Raw genomic sequence first — 22021 nt, forward strand, 5'->3', positions numbered from 1 at the left:
ATCTATGTTTTAATGTCATTCCTCCATTTTCCAGCATGGGCATAGAAAATTAGAAAATAATTCTTTGTGATCTTTGTAAATGACTTATTTTCCTATCTAAAGTGATGTCAGCTAAATATGATTATCATATTTAGACTTGTAGATGAGTTAAAGATACACTTGAATATTTAGATTGATGTAAAATGTTAGAAACTGAATATGACATAAATAAGAAATTCTAACTATGTATGAGTAATAAGATTTTTTAAAATATACTGTGTTTGGGATATGGAAAAGACTTAACCTTTATTTTCTGTGTGAGTATAAAAACATATGTCTATACCACTAAATGCCTTACTTATGAACCCAAACCAATTAAAATGTTGATTTTTGAATCCCAGTCCAATTGGAGATGTCTACAAAACTCTCCTACCCAAGGCTAAGAAATCATGCAGAAGAGGAGGTAGAAAGATTGAAAGAACCAGAAGAGTTTGTTATGAGAGTGTGTCTCCCAATTATATCACAAGCTAGACTCATAAAGTTTTATCAACATGATGCCAAACATGAACTCAATATGGACATACCAATGAAGTCACCAAAATAGACAGACATCAATGCTATGCAAGGAACTATAAACAATTGTGTAAAGCTGAGAGGGAGAAAGGGAGTCATACCCACGGAAGAATATAATAAATGGTTGTCTAGTTCTAAATGTCAGCCCTGAAATCATACATACAAGTAATATTATATGACTGAATAGGTTATATTTTGAATTTATATATATTTACATGCATATATAATGTAATAACAATTAGTGAATGAAGAGAACATAAATTTGAAGTGCAGGAAGAGATAAATGAAGATTTTAGCATGAAAGGGAAGAGAGAAACATTCTAATTACATTTTAATATCAAAAATTAAATTAAAGAGGAAAAATCAGATGAAGACAACTATCTTATTTAGGTGACTTGAGGAGAATGAACACCCTAAGTTTTTGGTGTTAAGAGAAAGCAGAATTTGTTCTATCATTTCGTGGAAAGATAAGTGCAAAGTCACATTTAACTGTTAAAGATATGCTTTTCTCCTTTTCAGCCCATGTAAGTCTAAAGGGGTAGATTCTGAACATAGACACAGGGTAAAACATTCACAGTCTTAGAAAATTAGCTGTGGATCCACTTAACACTCAAACACTGCTCTTTTCTCTTACCAATTACAACTACACAAGTCTCAAGAGTCATTCTTTACTTTCATATGAATTACATTAGAGTTTCTCAATTTTCCTTTAGAAAAGGAAAACCATAAATTTACTAGTATTGTTGTAGTTCACTTTAAAATAAAATGCAGATGGAGGTACATGTGTGTTGCAGAAGACTGTCTAGGAAGTCTTAACAGGACTAACGGCCTCATTCATTTGTTGAAACTGAGATTAATAAAAGGGAGGGAGATGACTTTCCTGCCTTTAATCTGTCATAAAGGGCCTTTGTTGTAAGACTTTGATTCGCACTATGCATTGAGTGAAACTGAAGTATTCTCTAATTATTTCCCTTTAAAAATTAATGATTTTATTTATTACACAAATGCTGCTCCTTCCCAGTACATCCTCCAAGAGTTCTTTCCCCCTCCATGCTCCCCTTCACCTTAGAGTTCCCCCTTAGTATTACCCCACCGTAGGGCACAAGTCTCTACAGAATGAGGTGTATCCTTCCAGTTAAGGTCCGTCAAGGCAGTCCTCTCCAGTGTAAGTGCTATGGCCCTCGAACCAGCCCCTGTATGCTCTTTTGCTTGGTGGCTCAATCTCTGAGAGCTCTCAGGGGTCCAGGTTAGTTAACACTGTTGGTTTTCCTATGGGGTGCCATCTCCTTCAGTTCCTTCAGTCCTTCCCTTTACTCTACCATAGAGGTCCTCTAATTATTTCTAACAGCATCTTTTAAATATGATTTCAGTCCACAAAAGTATGAATAATAGCAGAGAAAATAGTTTAGTAACTTCTACCTTAACAAATTTTCTTGAGAACAAATGCTTCAGGGCCTATGTTCATCACCCCACTAAGGCTCAATAAGGGTTTCATTTAATACCATATTAGGAAGAGAAACTATGGGAATCGCTTTTTTTTTCATAAAATATGGTAAATGTGTCCTATGTCAAGCAGAGGTTTGAATAAAAGCGACAAAGAATTGTACAAGGAAACTAACATGTTTTTACAAAAGAACAAGGAAAAAAAAGGAAATGTGGCCAGTTACAGTTCTACAAATAACATCCCCTGCTATCGTAATATTCTCTAATAGGATGCAGAAAGTTCTTTGTAAAAGTAAACAGTTGATTTGGTTTTAATTTTTTCTTGTTATCAGATAGTTACACTACAATTCATAAGAGTAACATAATTACACTCATAGTATTATCAACAAAAATAATTTTATGGTTGGTTAGGGATCATCATGATATGAGGGACTATATTGAGGGGTCACAGCATTAGGAAGATTGGGAACCACTGCTTTAGCTAAACAATAGTATTTTTTTCTTTTTTAATGACAAAATAGGTAACCATTTAATTTCTATATTAAACATATCAAACTCAGAGTTGGGTATATGTGTGTTTTAGCCAAATGATAAAGGCATAAAATACCTATTCTATTAACAACAGATTTTCATTTATTAATACAAATTTTACTTAAATGAGAAAATTATGAGTATATTACTCAATAATGAAATAATTAATTATGAACAGGTTATTTCACTTTTAAATTTGATCTTGGGGTGGGTCCCCTCTCAAAGGCAAGGGGGAGGAGGAATGGGATGATAAACTGTGAAAGGGGTAACAAGAGGGGAGCAATGCCTGGAATGTTAATAAATGGAATGATTTCTAAAATTTAATTTGAAAATAAATTAACTGCCAGTTCTTAGAGATCTGAATTTTATACTCTGTCATGTCAGATATATGTATATTTTTTGCCTGTGTGTAATGTACACAGTACTATTTGATGTTCAGTGGAGTATTTAATTGGTTTGTGCAATCTTCCCATAGAAGAAAGAACACCAAGCCCTAATTGCAGTTTTCAAAAGTACAGCACATTCTCAATCAAACTACACACTCATATGCAAATAAGATTGATATGTATGACATTTTGAAATATTAAAATAAACATCAATTTGGTTATAAAGGTCAATGTTTTAGATCATGAATTTTCACAAGATATCAGTGTTTGCATTTCATGATCCTTTTGTGGCCTTTACAGATTCTTGACCATGTGACTGTGTGTGTCCTGATTAAATTGTGTCATCATGCCACAAGCTAGAACTACCTTGGAAGAGGAAATGTCAACTGAAGAACTGCCTCCACCAGACTTGCTAGAGTAAGCCTGTGGGGCAATTTCTTGAATGACTGATATGGGAGGGCTGCCTCTGGATGTCTGCCATGTGTTATATAAAAACACAATCTGAGCAAGCCAGTAAGCATCATACCTGCACTGTTTCTGCTCCTGCTCCTGTCTCCATGTACCTACCTTGGCTTCACTTTATTTTGGAATGAGGCCTGCATGCAAATGGGCTCTTTCCTTCCCAAGTTGTTTTAGGTCCTGATGTTTTACTACAGAAACTAGAAGTAACTAGAACAAGGATGTATCCTTTCTCTGTTGTGAAATCCCTAATTTTACTGATGGAAAAAGTTTTGGAGGATTGGATTTAGGAGAATTTTTTAATAATTCCAATATAATACACAATGGACCTGACTGTGGACAGTACGCATGAGACAGAATAAGAAACATCATGTTTTAAAGAAACTGTGTTCTACTCATATGCTGGTCCAGGTCAGATAAGCCTGCAATTTTGGAGCATACTTTTTATCTTAAGCATTGCTGTATCTCTTGAAAGATTTTATGGAGTATGAAGCTCTGAGAAGATTGTAAATCTACTTGCTATCACAGACAGCACCTGCTTAGCAGTCCTTGGCCAATCTGTTACTCTCTGTGCCAATGTGAAAACTGTTATATCTATCGAATACACCCTATGTTTAGCAACAGAGCGAATAACTGCTACAGCATCCATATGGCAAACTGTGTTTCTAAATTGTTCATTACTGCCGACATCCTTGGCCTGAAAAGCAAATAACAGGAGTTGCAGATGTTTTCAGAGGCAATTTTTCTTTTAAATGTCCTTTAAAGACATAGAACATGGCTTTTAAGTTTAGAGATGAAATGAAGGCAGAATATCAAAGTGCAGTGCAGAGACTTGGGGATGATGTTATTTTTAATCACACTGGAGAAAGTGTTCATTAGGCCAATGTAGAGCAAACAATTAAACAACTCAAATGTTCATCACAGTAACTCTGAGGAATTTTTATACAAGTGACAATTAGAGTTAGAGAGAAAGAACAACGGTATAAAATATATATCGGTGAAGATTGGAGATTTGATCTTTAAAAGTAAGGTGAGAGTCAAACAGAGAGGATCAAGATTAGTAACAGTGACAAGATGTAAATTCCAAGAGTGGCTGCTACAGTATTTTCATTAAATAGAGTGTTCCTACAGTGATTAAACTTGCATTTGTTGTTCAGATATTCTATGAAATGGCTTTGAGTTTCAGATGATCCAATTTTTTACTTCAATAAAACAGACTTGAAAATGGTTTTCATTCTGTCTAGAGATCATGATATTGCCTAATAAAAATGAGAATTAATTAATGTACCGAAGAAAATTGAAGCAAGTTTATGTGTAGTTTAATGACATAAGAAGTTAAAGGCTGTTAAAGATGGTTGACAGAAGACATAAAGCAACATGTTATGTGAATGCAAGTGAAGATGGGGAGTAAAAGGATCCACAGAAACTTCCTTCTTTCTCAATTTCTAAGAAACAAGCATGGTCTGCTATTAGTTGGCCTAAGGGAACTATTGATACTGTTTTGACATTGGTTCCCCAAAACTGAAGCCTTCTTCCGAGTGTTGGCAAGCTTGATTACTAGGAACTCTTATGTTTTTCTGTGAAAAATACAGAAATGATATAAGTAAGGAAAGGAGAGTCTATTTGGCTCACACTTTTTAGGGATACAGTGTATCTCTAGGCATTTTGGCTGGATCCAGCTTGGGCCAGGTGGCAGAAACGTTAAAATATGGCTTCCTCATAAGTCTATAGAGAAAAAACTGAGGTGAAGCTTGCTCAATACAAGCAACCCTTCCTTCAGCTAGATATTATGATCTGAAAGTTACATCACATCCAACCATCTGAAGACCATAAGTTAAAACAATAGTGACTACAAGGAACACTTCAAATTTGAACCATTATACTTGACAAAACTTAACTTTACACCAAGCAAAGAACCACCTTGGAAAGCCTTTCTTTTCCAATTGTCTTTTAAAGAGGGAAAACAGAAAAATAAGAAACATACCCCCAAAACCTAAACCCCACCAACAAGCAAATTAGATCCTCCCAAAATTAAACACACAAAAACAATGAGAGTGAAAAAGAAAGAGGAAAAACCAGGTGCATGATGCTCATGCAAACCGACTCAATTTTTCTGAACTTAATTGTACTCTACTTCTTATAAGAGATTTGGTGGCATATTTTCTTTTCTTTTTGGAATGAGTATTTTTTATCTTTATTAACTTGAGTATTTCTTATTTACATTTCGATTATTATTCCCTTTCCCGGTTTCTGGGCCAACATCTCCCTAGCCCCTGCCCCTCCACTTCTATATGGGTTTTTCTCCCATCCTCTCCCCAGTACCACCCTCCCCCCAACAATCACGTTCACTAGGTCTTCAGTTTTGGCAGGACCAAGGGCTTCCCCTTCCACTGGTGCTCTTACTAGGCTATTCATTGCTACCTATGAGGTTGGAGCCAAGGGTCAGTCCATGTATAGTCTTTGGATAGTGGCTTAGTCTCTGGAAGCTCTGGTTGCTTGGCATTGTTGTTCATATGGGGTCTCGAGCCCCTTCAAGCTCTTCCAGTCGTTTCTAAAATTCCTTCAACGGGGGTCCCGTTCTCAGTTCAGTGGTTTGCTGCTGGCATTTGCCTATGTATTTGCTGTATTCTGGCTGTGTCTCTCAGGAGAGATCTACATCCGAATCCTGTTGGCCTGCACTTCTTTGCTTCATCCATCTTATCTAGTTTGGTGGCAGAATATGTAGGAGCCACATGTGGGGCAGGCTCTAAATGGGTGTTCCTTCTGCCTCTGTTTTAATCTTTGCCTCCCTATTCCCTGCCAAGGGTATTCTTGTTCCCCTTTTAAAGAAGGAGTGAAGCATTCGCATTTTGGTCATCCTTCTTGAGTTTCATCTGTTCTGTGCATCTAGGGTAATTCAAGCATTTGGGCTAATAGCCACTTATAAATGAGTGCATACCATGTGTGATTTTCTGTGATTGGGTTACCTCACTCAGGATGATATTTTCCGGTCCCATCCATTTGCCTATGAATTTCATAAAGTCATTGTTTTTGATAGCTGTGTAGATATACCATATTTTCTGTATCCATTCCTCTCTTGAAGGGCATCTGGGTTCTTTCCAGCTTCTGCTAATATTACTAAGACAGCTAGGAACAAGTGGAGCATGTGTCTTTGTTATATGTTGGGGCTTCTTTTGGGCATATGCCCAAGAGAAGTATAGCTGGGTCCTCAGGTAGTTCAATGTCCAATTTTCTGAGGAACCTCCAGACTGATTTCCAGAATGGTTGTACAAGTCTGCAATACCACCAACAATAGAGGAGTGTTTCTCTTTCTCCACATCCTTGCCAGCATTTGCTGTCACCTGAGATTTTGATCTTAGCCATTCTCACTGGTGTGAGGTGAAATCTCAGGGTTGTTTTGATTTGCATTTCCCTTATGACTAAAGATTTTGAACATTTCTTTAGGTGTTTCTCAGCCTTTCGGCATTGAATTCTTTGTTTAGCTCTGAACCCCATTTTTAATAGGGTTATTTGTCTCCCTGTGGTATAACTTCTTGAGTTATTTGTACATTTTTGATATAAGACCTCTATCAGATGTAGGATTGGTAAAGATCTTTTCCCAATCTGTTGGTTGCCGTTTTGTCCTAAACACAGTGTCCTTTGCCTTACAGAAGCTTTGCAATTTTATGAGTTCCCATTTGTTGATTCTTGATATTAGAGCAAAGCCATTGGAGTTTTGGTCAGGAAATTTTCTCCACTGCCCATATGTTCGAGATGCTTCCCCACTTTGTCTTCAATCAGTTTGGGTGTATCTGGTTTGATGTGGAGGTCCTTGATCCACTTGGACTTAAACTTTGTACAGGGTGATAAGCATGGATTGATAAAGCATTCTTCTACATGCTGACCTCAGGTTGAACCAGCACCATTTGCTGAAAATGCTATCTTTTTTCTTTTTCTTTTTTTTATTAACTTGAGTATTTCTTATATACATTTCGAGTGTTATTCCCTTTCCTGGTTTCCGGGCAAACATCCCCCTAATCCCTCCCCCTCCCCTTCTTTATGGGTGTTCCCCTCCCCATCCTCCCCCCATTGCCACCCTTCCCTCGACAATCTAGTTCACTGGGGGTTCAGTCTTAGCAGGACCCAGGGCTTCCTCTTTCACTGGTGCTCTTACTAGTATATTCATTGCTACCTATGAGGTCAGAGTCCAGGGTCAGTCCATGTATAGTCTTTAGGTAGTGGCTTAGTCCCTGGAAGCTCTGGTTGCTTGGCATTGTTGTACATATGGGGTCTCAGGCCCCTTCAAGCTCTTCCAGTTCTTTCTCTGATACTTTAACGGGGGTCCTATTCTCAGTTCAGTGGTTTGCTGCTGGCATTCGCCTCTGTATTTGCTGTATTCTGGCTGTGTCTCTCAGGAGCGATCTACATACAGCTCCTGTCAGCCTGCACTTCTTTGCTTCATCCATCTTGTCTAATTGGGTGGCTGTATATGTATGGGCCACATGTGGGGCAGGCTCTGAATGGGTGTTCCTTCTATGTCTGTTTTAATCTTTGCCTCTCTATTCCCTGCCAAGGGTATTCTTCTTCCCCTTTTAAAGAAGGAGTGAAGCATTCACATTTTGATCATCTGTCTTGAGTTTCATTTGTTCTAGGCATTTAGGGTAATTCAAGCATTTGGGCTAATACCCACTTATCAGTGAGTGCATACCAAGTATGTTTTTCTGTGATTGGGTAACCTCACTCAGGATGATATTTTCCAGTTCCAACAATTTGCCTATGAATTTCATAAAGTCATTGTTTTTGATAGCTGAGTAATATTCCATTGTGTAGATGTACCACATTTTCTGTATTCATTCCTCTGTTGAAGGGCATCTGGGTTCTTTCCAGCTTCTGGCTATTATAAATAAGGCTGCGATGAACATAGTGGAGCACGTGTCTTTTTTATATGTTGGGGCATCTTGTGGGTATATGCCCAAGAGCGTATAGATGGATCCTCAGGCAGTTCAATGTCCAATTTTCTGAGGAACATCCAGACTGATTTCCATAATGGTTGTACCAGTCTGCAATCCCACCAACAATGGAGGAGTGTTCCTCTTTCTCCACATCCTTGCCAGCATCTTCTGTCACCTGAGATTTTGAACTTAGTCATTCTCACTGGTGTGAGGTGAAATCTCAGGGTTGTTTTGATTTGCATTTCCCTTATGACTAAAGATGTTGAACATTTCTTTAGGTGTTTCTCAGCCATTTGGCATTCCTCAGCTGTGAATTCTTTGTTTAGCTGTGAACCCCATTTTTTTAGTAGGGTTATTTGTCTCCCTGCGGTCTAACTTCTTGAGTTCTTTGTATATTTTGGATATAAGGCCTCTGTCTGTTGTAGGATTGGTAAAGATCTTTTCCCAATCTGTTGGTTGCCGTTTTGTCCTAACCACAGTGTCCTTTGCCTTACAGAAGCTTTGCAGTTTTATGAGATCCCATTTGTCAATTCTTGATCTTAGAACATAAGCCATTTGTGTTTTGTTCAGGAAATTTTTTCCAGTGCCCATGTGTTCCAGGTGCTTCCGTAGTTTTTCTTCTATTAGTTTGAGTGTATCTAGTTTGATGTGGAGGTCCTTGATCCACTTGGACTTAAGCTTTGTACAGGGTGATAAGCATCGTTCGATCTGCATTCTTCTACATGTTGACCTCCAGCTGAACCAGCACCATTTGCTGAAAATGCTATCTTTTTTCCATTTGATGGTTTTGGGTCCTTTTTAAAAAATCAAGTGCCCATAGGTGTGTGGGTTCATTTCTGGGACTTCAATTCTGTTCCATTGGTCTATCTGTCTGTCTCTGTACCAATACCGTGCAGTTTTTATCACTGTTGCTCTGTAATACTGCTTGAGCTCAGGGATAATGATTCCCCCTGAAGTCCTTTTATTGTTGAGGATAGTTTTAGCTATCCTGGGGTTTTTGTTATTCCAGATGAATTTGAAAATTGTTCTGTCTAACTCTTTGAAGAATTGGATTGGTATTTTGATGGGGATTCCATTGAATCTGTAGATCGCTTTTGGCAAAATGGCCATTTTTACTATATTAATCCTGCCAATCCATGAGCATGGGAGATCTTTCCATCTTCTGAGGTCTTCTTCAATTTCTTTCTTCAGAATCTTGACATTCTTATTGTACAGATCTTTTACTTGCTTGGTTAAAGTCACACCGAGGTACTTTATATTATTTGGGTCTATTATTAAGGGTGTCGTTTCCCTAATTTCTTTCTCGGCTTGTTTCTCTTTTGTGTAGAGGAAGGCTACTGATTAATTTGAGTTAATTTTATACCCATCCACTTTGCTGAAGTTGTTTATCAGCTTTAGTAGTTCTCTGGTGGAACTTTTGGGATCACTTAAATATACTATCATATCATCTGCAAATAGTGATATTTTGACTACTTCTTTTCTGATCTGTATCCCCTTGACCTCCTTTTGTTGTCTGATTGCTCTGGCTAGAACTTCAAGAACTATATTTAATAAGTAGGGAGAGAGTGGGCAGCCTTGTCTAGTCCCTGAATTTAGTGGGATTGATTCAAGTTTCTCTCCATTTAGTTAATGTTATCAACTGGTTTGGTGTATATGGCTTTTACTGTGTTTAGGTATGGGCCTTGAATTCCAATTCTTTCCAGTACTTTTATCATGAAGGGGTGTTGAATTTTGTCAAATGCTTTCTCAGCATCTAATGAAATGATCATGTGGTTTTGTTCTTTCAGTTTGTTTATATAATGGATCACGTTGATGGTTTTCCGTATATTAAACCATCCCTGCATGCCTGGGATGAAGCCTACTTGATCATGGTGGATGATTGTTTTGGTGTGCTCTTGGATTCGATTTGCCAGAATTTTGTTGAGTATTTTTGCATCGATATTCATAAGGGAAATTGGTCTGAAGTTCTCTTTCTTTGTTGGGTCTTTGTGTGGTTTAGGTATGAGTAATTGTGGCTTCAGAGAAGGAATTTGGTAGTGCTCCATCTGTTTCAATTTTGTGGAATAGTTTGGATAGTATTGGTATGAGGTCTTCTATGAAGGTCTGATAGAATTCTGCACTAAACCCGTCTGGACCTGGGCTCTTTTTGGTTGGGAGACCTTTAATGACTGCTTCTATTTCCTTAGGAGTTATGGGGTTGTTTAACTGGTTTATCTGTTCCTGATTCAACTTCGGTACCTGGTATCTGTCTAGGAAATTGTCCATTTACTCCAGATTTTCAAGTTTTGTTGAATATAGGCTTTTTTAGTAAGATCTGATGATTTTTTTAATTTCCTCTGAATCTGTAGTTATGCCTCCCTTTTCATTTCTGATTTTGTTAATTTGGACACACTCTCTGTGTCCTTTTGTTAGTCTGGCTAAGGGTTTATCTATCTTGTTGACTTTCTCAAAGAACCAGTTTTGGTTCTGTTGATTCTTTGTATGGTCTTTTTTGTTTCTACTTGGTTGATTTCAGCTCTGCATTTGATTATTTCCTGCCTTCTACTCCTCCTGCGTATATTTGCTTCTTTTTGTTGTAGAGCTTTTAGTTGTGCTGTGAAGCTGCTTATATATGCTCTCTCCTGTTTCTGCAGGCACTCAGAGCTATGAGTTTTCCTCTTAGCACGGCTTTCATTGTGTCCCATAAATTTGGTTGTATTGTACCTTCATTTTCATTATATTCTAAGAAGTCTTTAATCTTTCTTTATTTCTTCCTTGACCAGGTTATCATTGAGTGGAGTATTGTTCAACTTCCATGTATATGTGAGCATTCGTCCCTTATTGTTATTGAAGACCAGCTTTAGCCCATGTTGGTCTGATAGGACAGATGGGATTATTTCTCTTTCTGTATCTGTTGAGGCCTGTTTTATGACCAATTATATGGTCAATTTTTTGAGAAAGTAATATAAGGTGGTGAGAATAAGTTACATCCTTTTGTTTTAGTATAGAATATTCTATAAATATCTGTTAAGTTTATTTGGTTCATGACTTCTTTTAGTCTGTCTATGTCTCTGTTTAATTTCTGTTTCCATGATCTGTCCATTGATGAGAATGGGGTGTTGAAATCTCCTACTATGATTGTGTGAGGTGCAATGTGTGCTTTAGTTGTAGTAAAGTCTCTTTTATGTATGTAGGTGCCCTTGTATTTGGAGCATAGATATTTAGGATTGAGAGTTCATCTTGGTCGATTTTTCTTTTGATGAATATGAAGTGTCCTTCCTTATCTTTTAAAATGACTTTTAGTTGGAAATTGATTTTATTCGATATTAGGATGGCTACTCCTGCTTGCTTCTTCCGACCATTTGCTTCAAACTTGTTTTCCAGCCTTTCACTCTGAGGTTGTGTCTGTCTTTGTCTCTGAGGTGTGTTTCCTGTAGGTAGCAGAATTCAGTGTCCTCATTGCGTATCCAGTTTGTTAATCTATATCTTTTTATTGGGGAGTTCAGACCATTGATGTTGAGAGATATTAAGGAATAGTGATTATTGCTTCCTGTTACATTCATATTTGGATGTGAGATTATTTTTGTGTGCTTTTCTTCTCTTTGTTTTGTTGCCAAGACTATCAGTTTCTTGCTTTTTCTAGTGTGTAGCTTGCCTCCTTATGTTATGCTTTACCACTTATTATCCTTTGTAGGGCTGGATATGTAGAAAGATATTGTGTAAATTTGGTTTTGTCATGGAATATCTTGGTTTCTCCACCTATGTTAATTGAGAGTTTTGCAGGATACAGTAACCTGGGCAGGCATTTGTGTTCTCTTAGGGTCTGTATGACATCTGTCCAGGATATTCTGGCTTTCATAGTCTCTAGTGAGAAGTCTGGTATGATTCTGCTAGGTCTGCCTTTATATGTTACTTGACCTTTTTCCCTTACTGCTTTCAATATTCTTTCTTTATTTTGTGTATTTGGTTTTTTACTATTATGTGATGGGAGGATTTTCTTTTCTGGTCCAATATATTTGGAATTCTGTAGGCTTCTTGTATATTCATGGCCATCTCTTTCTTTAGATTAGGGAAATTTTCTTCTATGATTTTGTTGAAGATATTTATTGGTCCTTGGAGCTGGGAGTCTTCACTCTCTTCTATACCTATTATCCTTAGGTTTGATCTTCTCATTGATTCCTGGATTTCCTATGTTTTGGCCCAGTAGCTTTTTCCGTTTTCCATTGTCTTTGACTGTTGTGTTGATGATTTCTGTGGTATCTTCTGCTCCTGAGATTCTCTCTTCTATTCTTTTGATGATGCTTGTATCTGCGGCTCCTTGTCTCTTCCTTTGGTTTTTTATAGCCAGGCTTGTTTCCCTTTGTGCTTTCTTTATTGCTTCTATTTCCACTTTAATTCCTTCACTTATTTGATTGTGTTTTCCTGGAATTCTTTCAGGAATTTTTGTGATTCCTCTCTATATCTTTTTTATCTATGTTTTCCTGCATTTCTCTAAGGGAGTTCTTAATGTCTTTCTTTAAATCCTTCAACATCATGATCAAATGCGATTTTAAATCTAGATCTTGCTTTTCTGGTGTGTTTGGATATTCAGTGTTTGTTTTGGTGGGAGAATTGAGCTTCAATGATGCCATGTAGGCTTGGTTTCTGTTGCTTGGGTTCCTGTGCTTGCCTCTCACCATCAGGTTGTCACTAGTGTTCCTTGTTCTGCTATTTCTGACAGTAGCTAGACCTTCCTATATATGGGCCTGTGTGTCAGGAGTGCTGTAGACATGTTTTCCTGTTTTTTTCAGCCAGTTGTGGGAATGGAGTGTTCTGCTTTTGGGCCTGTACTCTTTCCTGCCTACTGGTCTTCAGCTCTTCTTTTTGGACTGTGTCCTGTGTCAACCAGGCAGGTTGCTTAGAGCAGAAAAGTTGGTCTTACCTGTGGTCCCGCATCTCAAGTTGCTTGTGGGGGGCTGCTTTTGAGCTCTCTGTGAAGGCAGCAACCAGGAGGACCTGCACTGCCTTTTTCTGGAGCCCCTGTGCACCGGGGTCCCAGATGGCGTTAGGTGTTTTCTTCTGTAGTCAGAAATGTGGGCAGAGTGTAGTCTCTTCTGACTTTCCAGGCGTGTCTGCCCCTCTGAAGGTTTAGCTCTCCCTCCCACGGCATTTCGGTGCAGAGAGCTGTTGATTGGTCCCTTCAGGTCTGGGGGATGTCTGGATTGTAGGGGACCTGCCGCTCTAGTGTCGATTTGGTGGTATATTACAAAAACAATATTAACAAACAATTTTCCTGTGTAATTTTTAAATTTCATAATAGAATTTTTAGGGCAGTGAGACTATTCTGTATGATGTAGACATGGTACATATATAACATAGCTGTTGTGAGTTTTATAGCCTGGAAAATTGTTCAACAGAAAGAAAGAGCTCTAGGGCAAAGTAGGGACATTAGGTTATCAACGATGATAAATTAATTACATTAATAGAAGAGACTAATAATGGATAATCAGGATGGAATTGTATGCTTCTTGTAATCTAAATTTTCTAACTCATAAACTGCTCTAACCAGTGTCTACTAATTTTACCTCAAATGTATACAGACAAATTGGAGCTACAACAAACAAACAAACAAACAAACTACATCCATTTTACTCTCATCATGAAACTTTAAAAATATGATTTATTTTATTAAATTCTACTTGTTTCTTTTGGAATGTAGAGACATAGAAAGTAAAACCTAAACTTCAGTTACATGTAGTGCACAATTGTGATCCCAGCATTTAGGAAGCTGAAGCAGGTACATTACCTGGAGTTTGAGACTAGTCTTTGGTATGTAGTATCAGTCAGTTCCTACCCAACTCAAACTGCAAAATAATGAAGCCCTTAATGGAGACCTAAGCAATAGTTAAGATATACATATATGTGTTTGTATGTATAGGTATATACATATATATCACATTTATATTGACATACACATAGATATACATGTATGCACATATATATCATATATACACATGTGTTTATACAATGTATATTTATATAAGCTATATTTATATCAAAAATGAGAAAGCAAGAAAAAGAAGTATAAATTAGTTATTAAATTATTTTTATAATTCATCCTATTTCAATAAAACTATAGCAGATATTTAATTTACAAAATGTTTGGAATTTGAAATATCTTGATGAACCACAAAAAGTAAAATCTCTGATGCTATTAGGAGAATCAAGTATCATCTTCAACCTGAGTATATAAATAAACAAATAAATTTACTTAAACACAGTCATTTCTGTAACTGGCTTGATTACTGGCTAGTGGTATTAGAATACATTTTATTTTGTCTTCTTTTTCTTTTTTTGGAGCTAAGGACCAAACCCAGGTCCTTGCAATTGCTAGGCAAAGCGCTCTACCACTAAGCTAAATCCCCAACCCCAGAATACATTTTATTTACAGAAGAACCTACCATTTATGCTCTTCACATAAATTGCAGTTATCACATTTTAAAATGATTTGATATTTCTTATATAAATCACTGGAATAATCAACCAGAACTAAAGTGTCTAGGAGACTGGCACAGCAGCCGAGATGCTATTGTGTGGTTAATAATTCATCTGCATCTTTAATAAAATATCTCTTCGGGATGTTTATATGTTTCCATAAGTATACACAGACATCTAAAAATAGACTAGTTTTTATGTATTTTTTAGTGAAGATAAAGTAATACTTCAGAAATACAGAATATGGAGTCAATAAATAATTACTAAGTAGATTTCTTCTGCCTTGCTGATAGGACTGTGTTAGTTTCACCAGGAATTCAACATCAGTTCTCAGTGTTGCAAGACGGGTCTTAGCAGTCGCAATTTTTTGCTTTTGTCCCTGCATGGTATCTCAGTAAACTGAGTTATAATCTCACAGCTACGTATTCACATTTCCTTCCTCTTTGTTAGGAAAATTATAGTTGCAAGCTTAAAAAAAAGTCAGGAGATAAAACTACTTTTAAATGGCCCCTTCTCTGAGAAGAAGGGGAGAAAGTAATAGAGGAAGAATTTTTAAAGGTGGAACTGGGGGTAGTGAATGCTACTGGGATGAAAAGTTATTAAAGAATAAATAAATTTAAAGCTATGGGACATGTTTCATGTTGAAGCAGCCCAATTGATAAATACATACTCAGGAATTTTCATAGAATTTACTCCCATCTTTGTCGCTTCTTTCTCATTATTGTTTTTTATTTTGTTTCTAATCTAATTATTTTAATGTTTGTTTGACATTTCACTTTTAAATTTTACTTATGTGAATGAGAATTTGTTTGTGCACCACATGTATACAGTGCCATCAGAAGATAAAAAGCACTAGATCCTCTACAGATGGAGTCATAGACAGTTGTGAGTTGCTGTGGAGGTGCTGGTAGTTAACACTGGTTCTTTGTAAGAACAGCGAGTGCCAAAAAACAAAACAAAACAAAACAACAACAACAAAACAGCCAGTGCCTTTAACTTTGAAACATCTACAACATCTACACAGTCATTATTTTCTAACCCCCAAATTAAAGTCAATTAAATTCCATATTATTAAAATGTTGTCCTTATTATGTAAATAATAGTCAAAATAAAATTAATTGGAGTATTCAGGCAACTTTCTAATCTCTCATTTTACAGTATGGTTATAGATATATCATTTACATAGACCTATCACCGCATGAAATAGAGTAAGAAATACTCTTAAACTAATCCTTATTTTCTTTGAAAGAAATTGATGAACAATATTTGGTAGGTGGGATAGTATTTTAAAGATGTTTAGTCACTTTCAAATATCCAGCCCCATTTCCAATAATTAATTTCCTACAATACAAATTTCTCTAGGGGAACTTAAAATGATGGGAAAGAGTCAAGCGTTGTGGCTTAACCATGTAATTCTATCCCTCATGATGGAGAGGCAGGGAAATCAGAAGTTCAAGACCAGCCTCTCTATTTAGACATGGGACTCTAACTCAAAAAATCAAGGACGCAAACAAGCAAATGAAAGGAAGGAGGTGAAGGCATGCAAGAGTGGGACAGCAACTGTGGAGCATAGGCAAAGTCCTGGGCTTGAGAACCACAGTTGGCGATGGGGAACTCAAAGTTTTATTCCTAGGTCTTAAGCTTTTTTCCCAATGAAAACAGATGGGTATTAAATAATAGATAGACAGTCAGACAGAGAGACACAGACAGTCATAATAAAGCTCTCTCTCTCTCTCTCTCTCTCTCTCTCTCTCTCTCTCTCTCTCTCTCACACACACACACACACACACACACACACACACACACACCAGACATGGGGATGGACACCTGTAATACTATACCCTATTGAGCCTAAGGCAAGAGGATTGCCTTATGTTTTTCCTTGTTTGGGTTAAATGGCTAGAATCCCCAATTAGTCAAGGATAGTCAAGGCCTTGTCTCAGAAGACCATAACCAATCAAACAACGAATAACTATTAAGGAGAAACTAGTACTGTTTGTTCCCAGAGGACACATTACACTAGCTCTAAACATGAAAATAGACTTTCCCTTTGTAGGCACAACTTTTATTTATACAGTATTTTAAAGACTATTGGAAACATGTTGCGGTTTAAGGTAGAATCAGTATTAAAACTAATCTTTAACAGCACTGCCCCCAAGGAACTAAGCAGAAGAGCTACCTTTGAAGTTGGGCCTGATTCTTGCATCATACCCGGATGTCCTCCCCATTAGTTTGTCCAGAAAATCAGAAGGTGACATTGGGGCACTTCGGGACCGTGCACTGTTTGTTTCCTTCGTGGCCACCAAACTGCAAATAAAGACAAAAATAAGACACTTTACAAACAGAAGACAAACACTGCTTCCTGAGAAAGTAAAAGTGAGAAGCAAGAATGCCTTCAGCAATAACACAGAGAGAAACTTCTATACCCCACAGTGGACACTACAGAGCACATATTTATGGATTGATGATCACTGCTTATTTATAAAAGTCTCACATATATTCTTTCATTTGAGCAGCATGTAGTATTGCACAAGGGAACAAAACTTATTTCTAAACTTTTAAGATTTCACAATCTGTTACTCAGAATTGATGTCAGATTGCCAGTTTTGCTAAAAGTATCCCGAGTGCTTGAGGCACTAAAGTATATGGATGTAGCTGTGATGTGAGGGTTTTGCTGCTTTTATTTTGACAAAGGCTTCCACTTTTTACATTTTGTGCAATTTGCTCAGCAGTCCATGTGTGTTTGTCTTCTTAAACAGCATTTGTATGAGTGACGTCCAATACTTCATTTTACCATAATGCTTCCATTTCCAATTAAAGTCATGTTTTGTGATCACTAGGTTTATGACATCAATATAAACTTTTAAATGACACAATTTAGTTCACAACACATGGCTTATTCACAACCCTGTGGACACTTAGATGTCTAGAAACATATGAAGACTTTTCAACCCCCCCATGGAAACATGCAAATCCATTGATCCTTCTAAGAAATGAATACCAGTGTATTATTTTTCTCACTGTTGTTCATTGCCTCAGGTACTTGTAAAACCAAGCAAGATATCTATAAATACTTTTGATAAATGTCTCCAGGAGAAAAGCTTTTTGCAGTGGTGAGTTACACGTTACATTAAATAAAAGGCTCTTTGCCAGTACATTTTCCCCAGGGAAATGTGAAAATAACAATGGCAACCTAAGAATGAGACACTGAATTGAAACTCCATTCTGCACCTTGTGATTGACTGCTCCTGGTTGTTTTGTGTGTGTGCGTGCGTGTGTGTGTGTGTGTGTGTGTGTGTGTGTGTGTGTGTGTGTGTTCTCACAGAGCTTAAGAAGTTGGGCTAGGAATTCAGAAAACTGTAATGAGACAAGTTTCACTCTTCTCACAAAGAGTTATGTATCCTTGGTAATTAAATTACTTCCTGGATTGCTGCAAGCCCCCTATGAATTGGCCGAGGTTTGAAAATGTTGGGAGACAGCTTTCTCCCACCATTTATAGGGAGTTGATAAACCCCACTTTCCCCTACGATTCCTACAATGTACCTCCTAAACATCTTGACATATTGGTTTTATGTTTTTTCTCTAAACATCTAATGTACTTATGTGTCCATGTTTTAGCCCCTTTCTATGATACATAATTTTATTTCTTTCATGTATGATCTCAGGTACTTCCTTACCATTATTATCTTATGATAATACTCTTTCTCAAACTAACATCAAAATTTGTTATTAAAAGAAAAAATTTGTAATTCTTTTGAGTTTTCAAACGGAGAAATGAAAAGCCATTAATAACTGCATAAGAATAACTCTTTAACTGATATTCTAGTGGTAAAATTGAAAGCAATATATTTCATCCATCTATCTATCTATCTATCTATCTATCTATCTATCTATCTATCATCTATCTTTGTCAGAATATCATCTCTACATCCACAAACAATGTATATCTCTACCAGAAAATGAGAAGATATTTATCTACCTAAGAGTAGTAGATGTTAATTTTCAGTGAATATTATCATGGCAAACAATATTACTAAGAATTGAAGTTAAGATTTAAGTTTCTTGGGCTGGAGAGATGGCTCAGCAGTTAAGAGCACCCAACTGCTCTTCCAGAGGTCCTGAGTTCAATTTCCAGCAACCACATGGTGGCTCACAACCATTTGTAAAGAGATCCGATGCCCTCTTCTGGTGTATCTGAAGACAGCTACAGTGTACTTATATATAATAAATGAATAAATCTTTAAAAAAAAGATTAAGTTTCTTCTTCATTTTTGACAAAAGTAATTATATTTATTTAGCAGATAAAATAATTTTTGTACTATTTTATTTTATTAGAATTTTATCTTTCAAAAACTTTGTGCTTTATAAATACTTTTGTTGATCTATTTCTAGAATTCTAAGATACCTTTTGAAAATACTACACACTAACTCCATCTTAAATTATACCAGTAAATGCAAAAATACATCTTTTCATCACACAATAAGCAATTATATATTCTTTGCAACAAATTATTTAACATTTGAATCAATCTGAAGACTCACATACTGAAAATTTTTATTAGTGGCCATAAAGATCTCATCTGAGCTTTGCCTTATCAATGAATTGTGATAGGAAGCTCAAGGCAGGTTCCTCACCGATAACTACAGAGAAGTCAGCTGAAGAAAATGACTGAAGAGAAGGCTGGCTGATCACTGTAACCATCTGCTACTGGTTTCCTTTGATGATATATAATGGCTGACTGCTGTCATTGTCCATCCCTACAGATCATTTATTTTGTATTTTTGAATAAAGACATCTGTTCATTTCTGATGCTGGGTACAAGAGCCATATAACAGTGTCCTGCTTTCAACTAACATCACTGAGGCATCTCTACTGTTCTGTTAGCATCAGGACTGCATTTGTCACCACATGAGAAGTTCAGAAGCAGCCTATCTGTGGAGGGTGGGAATGATTGTGTACCAAGTGTCCAATTATGTGACAACCTTTGTGTAGCAAAATTTCATTTAAAGATAAAAAATGATCTCATCTGTATATTTTTTTCTTTAATAATCTCTTCAAACTCTAGTATTGGTTAATACTAAAATAAAATGATCTTTGATATTTTCATTGTCTGATGTATTATGATCACATTTTTTTAAAAAAGAAGACATAGTAAAAAAACAAATTACATAATAAAGACAATGGAAAAGATTTTATATAGTTAATGTGGCATATTTCTACCAGTGAATATTTTTATGTTTAAAATACATCATTAAGACATAGAAGGTAGCAGTGATAAGTTGAATTCAACTTGAAGGTTGCTTCTTTCTGTGTGTGTTCATACATGTGTGCATGAATGCATGTGTGCATGTGGGGTGTGTGTGTGTGTGTGTGTTTATGATCTGAATAGAAGCAAAGCATCTTCTTCTCAACAGATCTTCCATGAGCCCAACACAAAAAACATTGGTGTACTACATTGGTATCAGCACCAAATTCCTGGTTGAATATTTCAAATTGTATTGTCAAATAGAATCAAATACTACCCACAATCAATATGTCAAATAGTTCTTTGGAGATTTGTTATTACTATTTCAGTGACAAAATAAATTTTTACTTCATCAAGTAATAATACATTTTTAAAATAATAAGTAATAAAAATCGATTCCCATTTATAAATAAGACATCTTGATTATGTTTTTTGTTTCATTTCTATAAGTCAGGTATTGAAATCATTTTGTGTAGGGCTCTGGCACCTGGGACTTTTCCAGGGAGATCTCTGGTACAGCTAAGTGCTCGGGTTTGGGCGAGGGAGAGAGAACTCAGTCAGGTGGAGGGACTGCTTCCTCTGTCTCTGCTGCTCATTCTGCTTCTTTCCACCACCACTTTTGCTGCTCAGGTCGTGCTTAACCAGCAGGAGACTGACTATCTGGTGAAGGGTGCAGGTGAGCTCCTGGCAGCAATTTCGGGAGAGATCTCTTCCACAAGTGGTGGTGTTACAGCTCTTATGACAGAAGCTCTCAGACAATGGAATAATTCCTGCACACATTTAATCCTGAACACGATTCTTAAATACAGTTTTTGGGTGGGTCAGTGTCTGACAGCAGGTGCTCCGGTGAGTTTGGCCTGAGACCATGGGAAGACCTCATCTACATATTCGGGGGCATGGTCCTGTGTCTATGACTGATCTGTTTTGAGCCTACGCGATTTGTGGTCACACCCTCATCTGTGGAGGAGGGGCTTAGGGCATTGTCCTCTGTGACAGATCTTTCTTGAACCTTTGTAACCTGTGGTCACATCCTTACCTGTGGAGCAGGGGCTTGGGGCATTAGCCTAAGTTTCTGTCTCAAACCTCTCTACAGGGGGTTGGGGGTGGGGCTGCAGCTAGAGAGGCTTTGATCTCCTAGAAGACTGGGAATGTGCCTGCCATCCCCTTTAGGGTCTCCAGTGATTTGACTTATCTTGACCAGCAATCAGGGTACTTTTCATAGCAGGCTGCCACACAATTGTACTTTTTTTAAATTTGATTTTTGTTACTCCTATAAAATTTATCAAGAAATATGATCTTGCCTTCTTAATTTTGTGTTTCTGGCTATTGCACAAAACATTGTGACTCGGATCACCGGGAATGCTAACATATGAGAATAGATTTTTGTTAAGGACAAAAATTGTATGAGTAGAATTTCATTAAATTGTTTATTAAGCATTAAATACTGAGGCCTGGCAAATATTCTACATTATTCCTTAGAGAGTTTAATAAGAAAAAGATTTAGGAGACTAAAAAAAGCTTATAAACAGAATATTTCTATTTAAAGATATATGTATGCACACATTCACACACATCACTAAATACCAGCATTCTGTTAACAAAATGATATCACCCATTGTTTATACAATTAATAGTCAATGTAATTTTAAGAAGTGAAAAAATTGAATCTCCTAATCTCCTGTAGTCTAGTATGAGACATGGAAAGTATATTTCTGCCAAATAGTTTTAGAAGTGTAAACCATTTCAGTGCACATCAGAAAAGCCATAGAAACTATCTACTTTCTCTAAAAAGCAACAATGGATTTTATTGCTAAATATTATCTTATGATTTTTCAGGCTTAAATTTTCATAATAAATAAAATAAAATTGATAAATAAGACATATTTAATATAATTATTTATCTAACTTGAATTTCCATGTTGAAGCCTGTGGTAATAGAATGTGGAAATTTGTGCCGCTTACTAACTTACAGACATAAAGTGATCATAAAAGAATTTCCAGAGGTTGGTTTAAGCTCCTC

At 36.7% G+C, this 22021-nt stretch overlaps 2 protein-coding genes across 1 annotated transcript in view; one reads left to right on the forward strand and one right to left on the reverse strand.

Annotated features, from left to right (window-relative positions):
* Erich1 (glutamate-rich 1) overlaps window positions 1-22021 on the forward strand; it is a gene marked incomplete at its 5' end in the record, with an annotated part of 52793804 nt that overhangs the window by 10229846 nt on the left and 42541937 nt on the right.
* Glra3 (glycine receptor, alpha 3) overlaps window positions 1-22021 on the reverse strand; it is a 648639-nt gene that overhangs the window by 591683 nt on the left and 34935 nt on the right. The window contains exon 2 of the mRNA NM_053724.5: window positions 16935-17062. Coding sequence (NP_446176.4) covers window positions 16935-17062 — 128 coding nt within the window. The remainder of the gene's footprint in view (window positions 1-16934; window positions 17063-22021) is intronic.

This window comes from Rattus norvegicus, chromosome 16 (genome assembly GCF_021556685.1).
Source record: "Rattus norvegicus strain SHRSP/BbbUtx chromosome 16, alternate assembly SHRSP_T2T, whole genome shotgun sequence".
Classification (NCBI taxonomy): domain Eukaryota; kingdom Metazoa; phylum Chordata; class Mammalia; order Rodentia; family Muridae; genus Rattus; species Rattus norvegicus.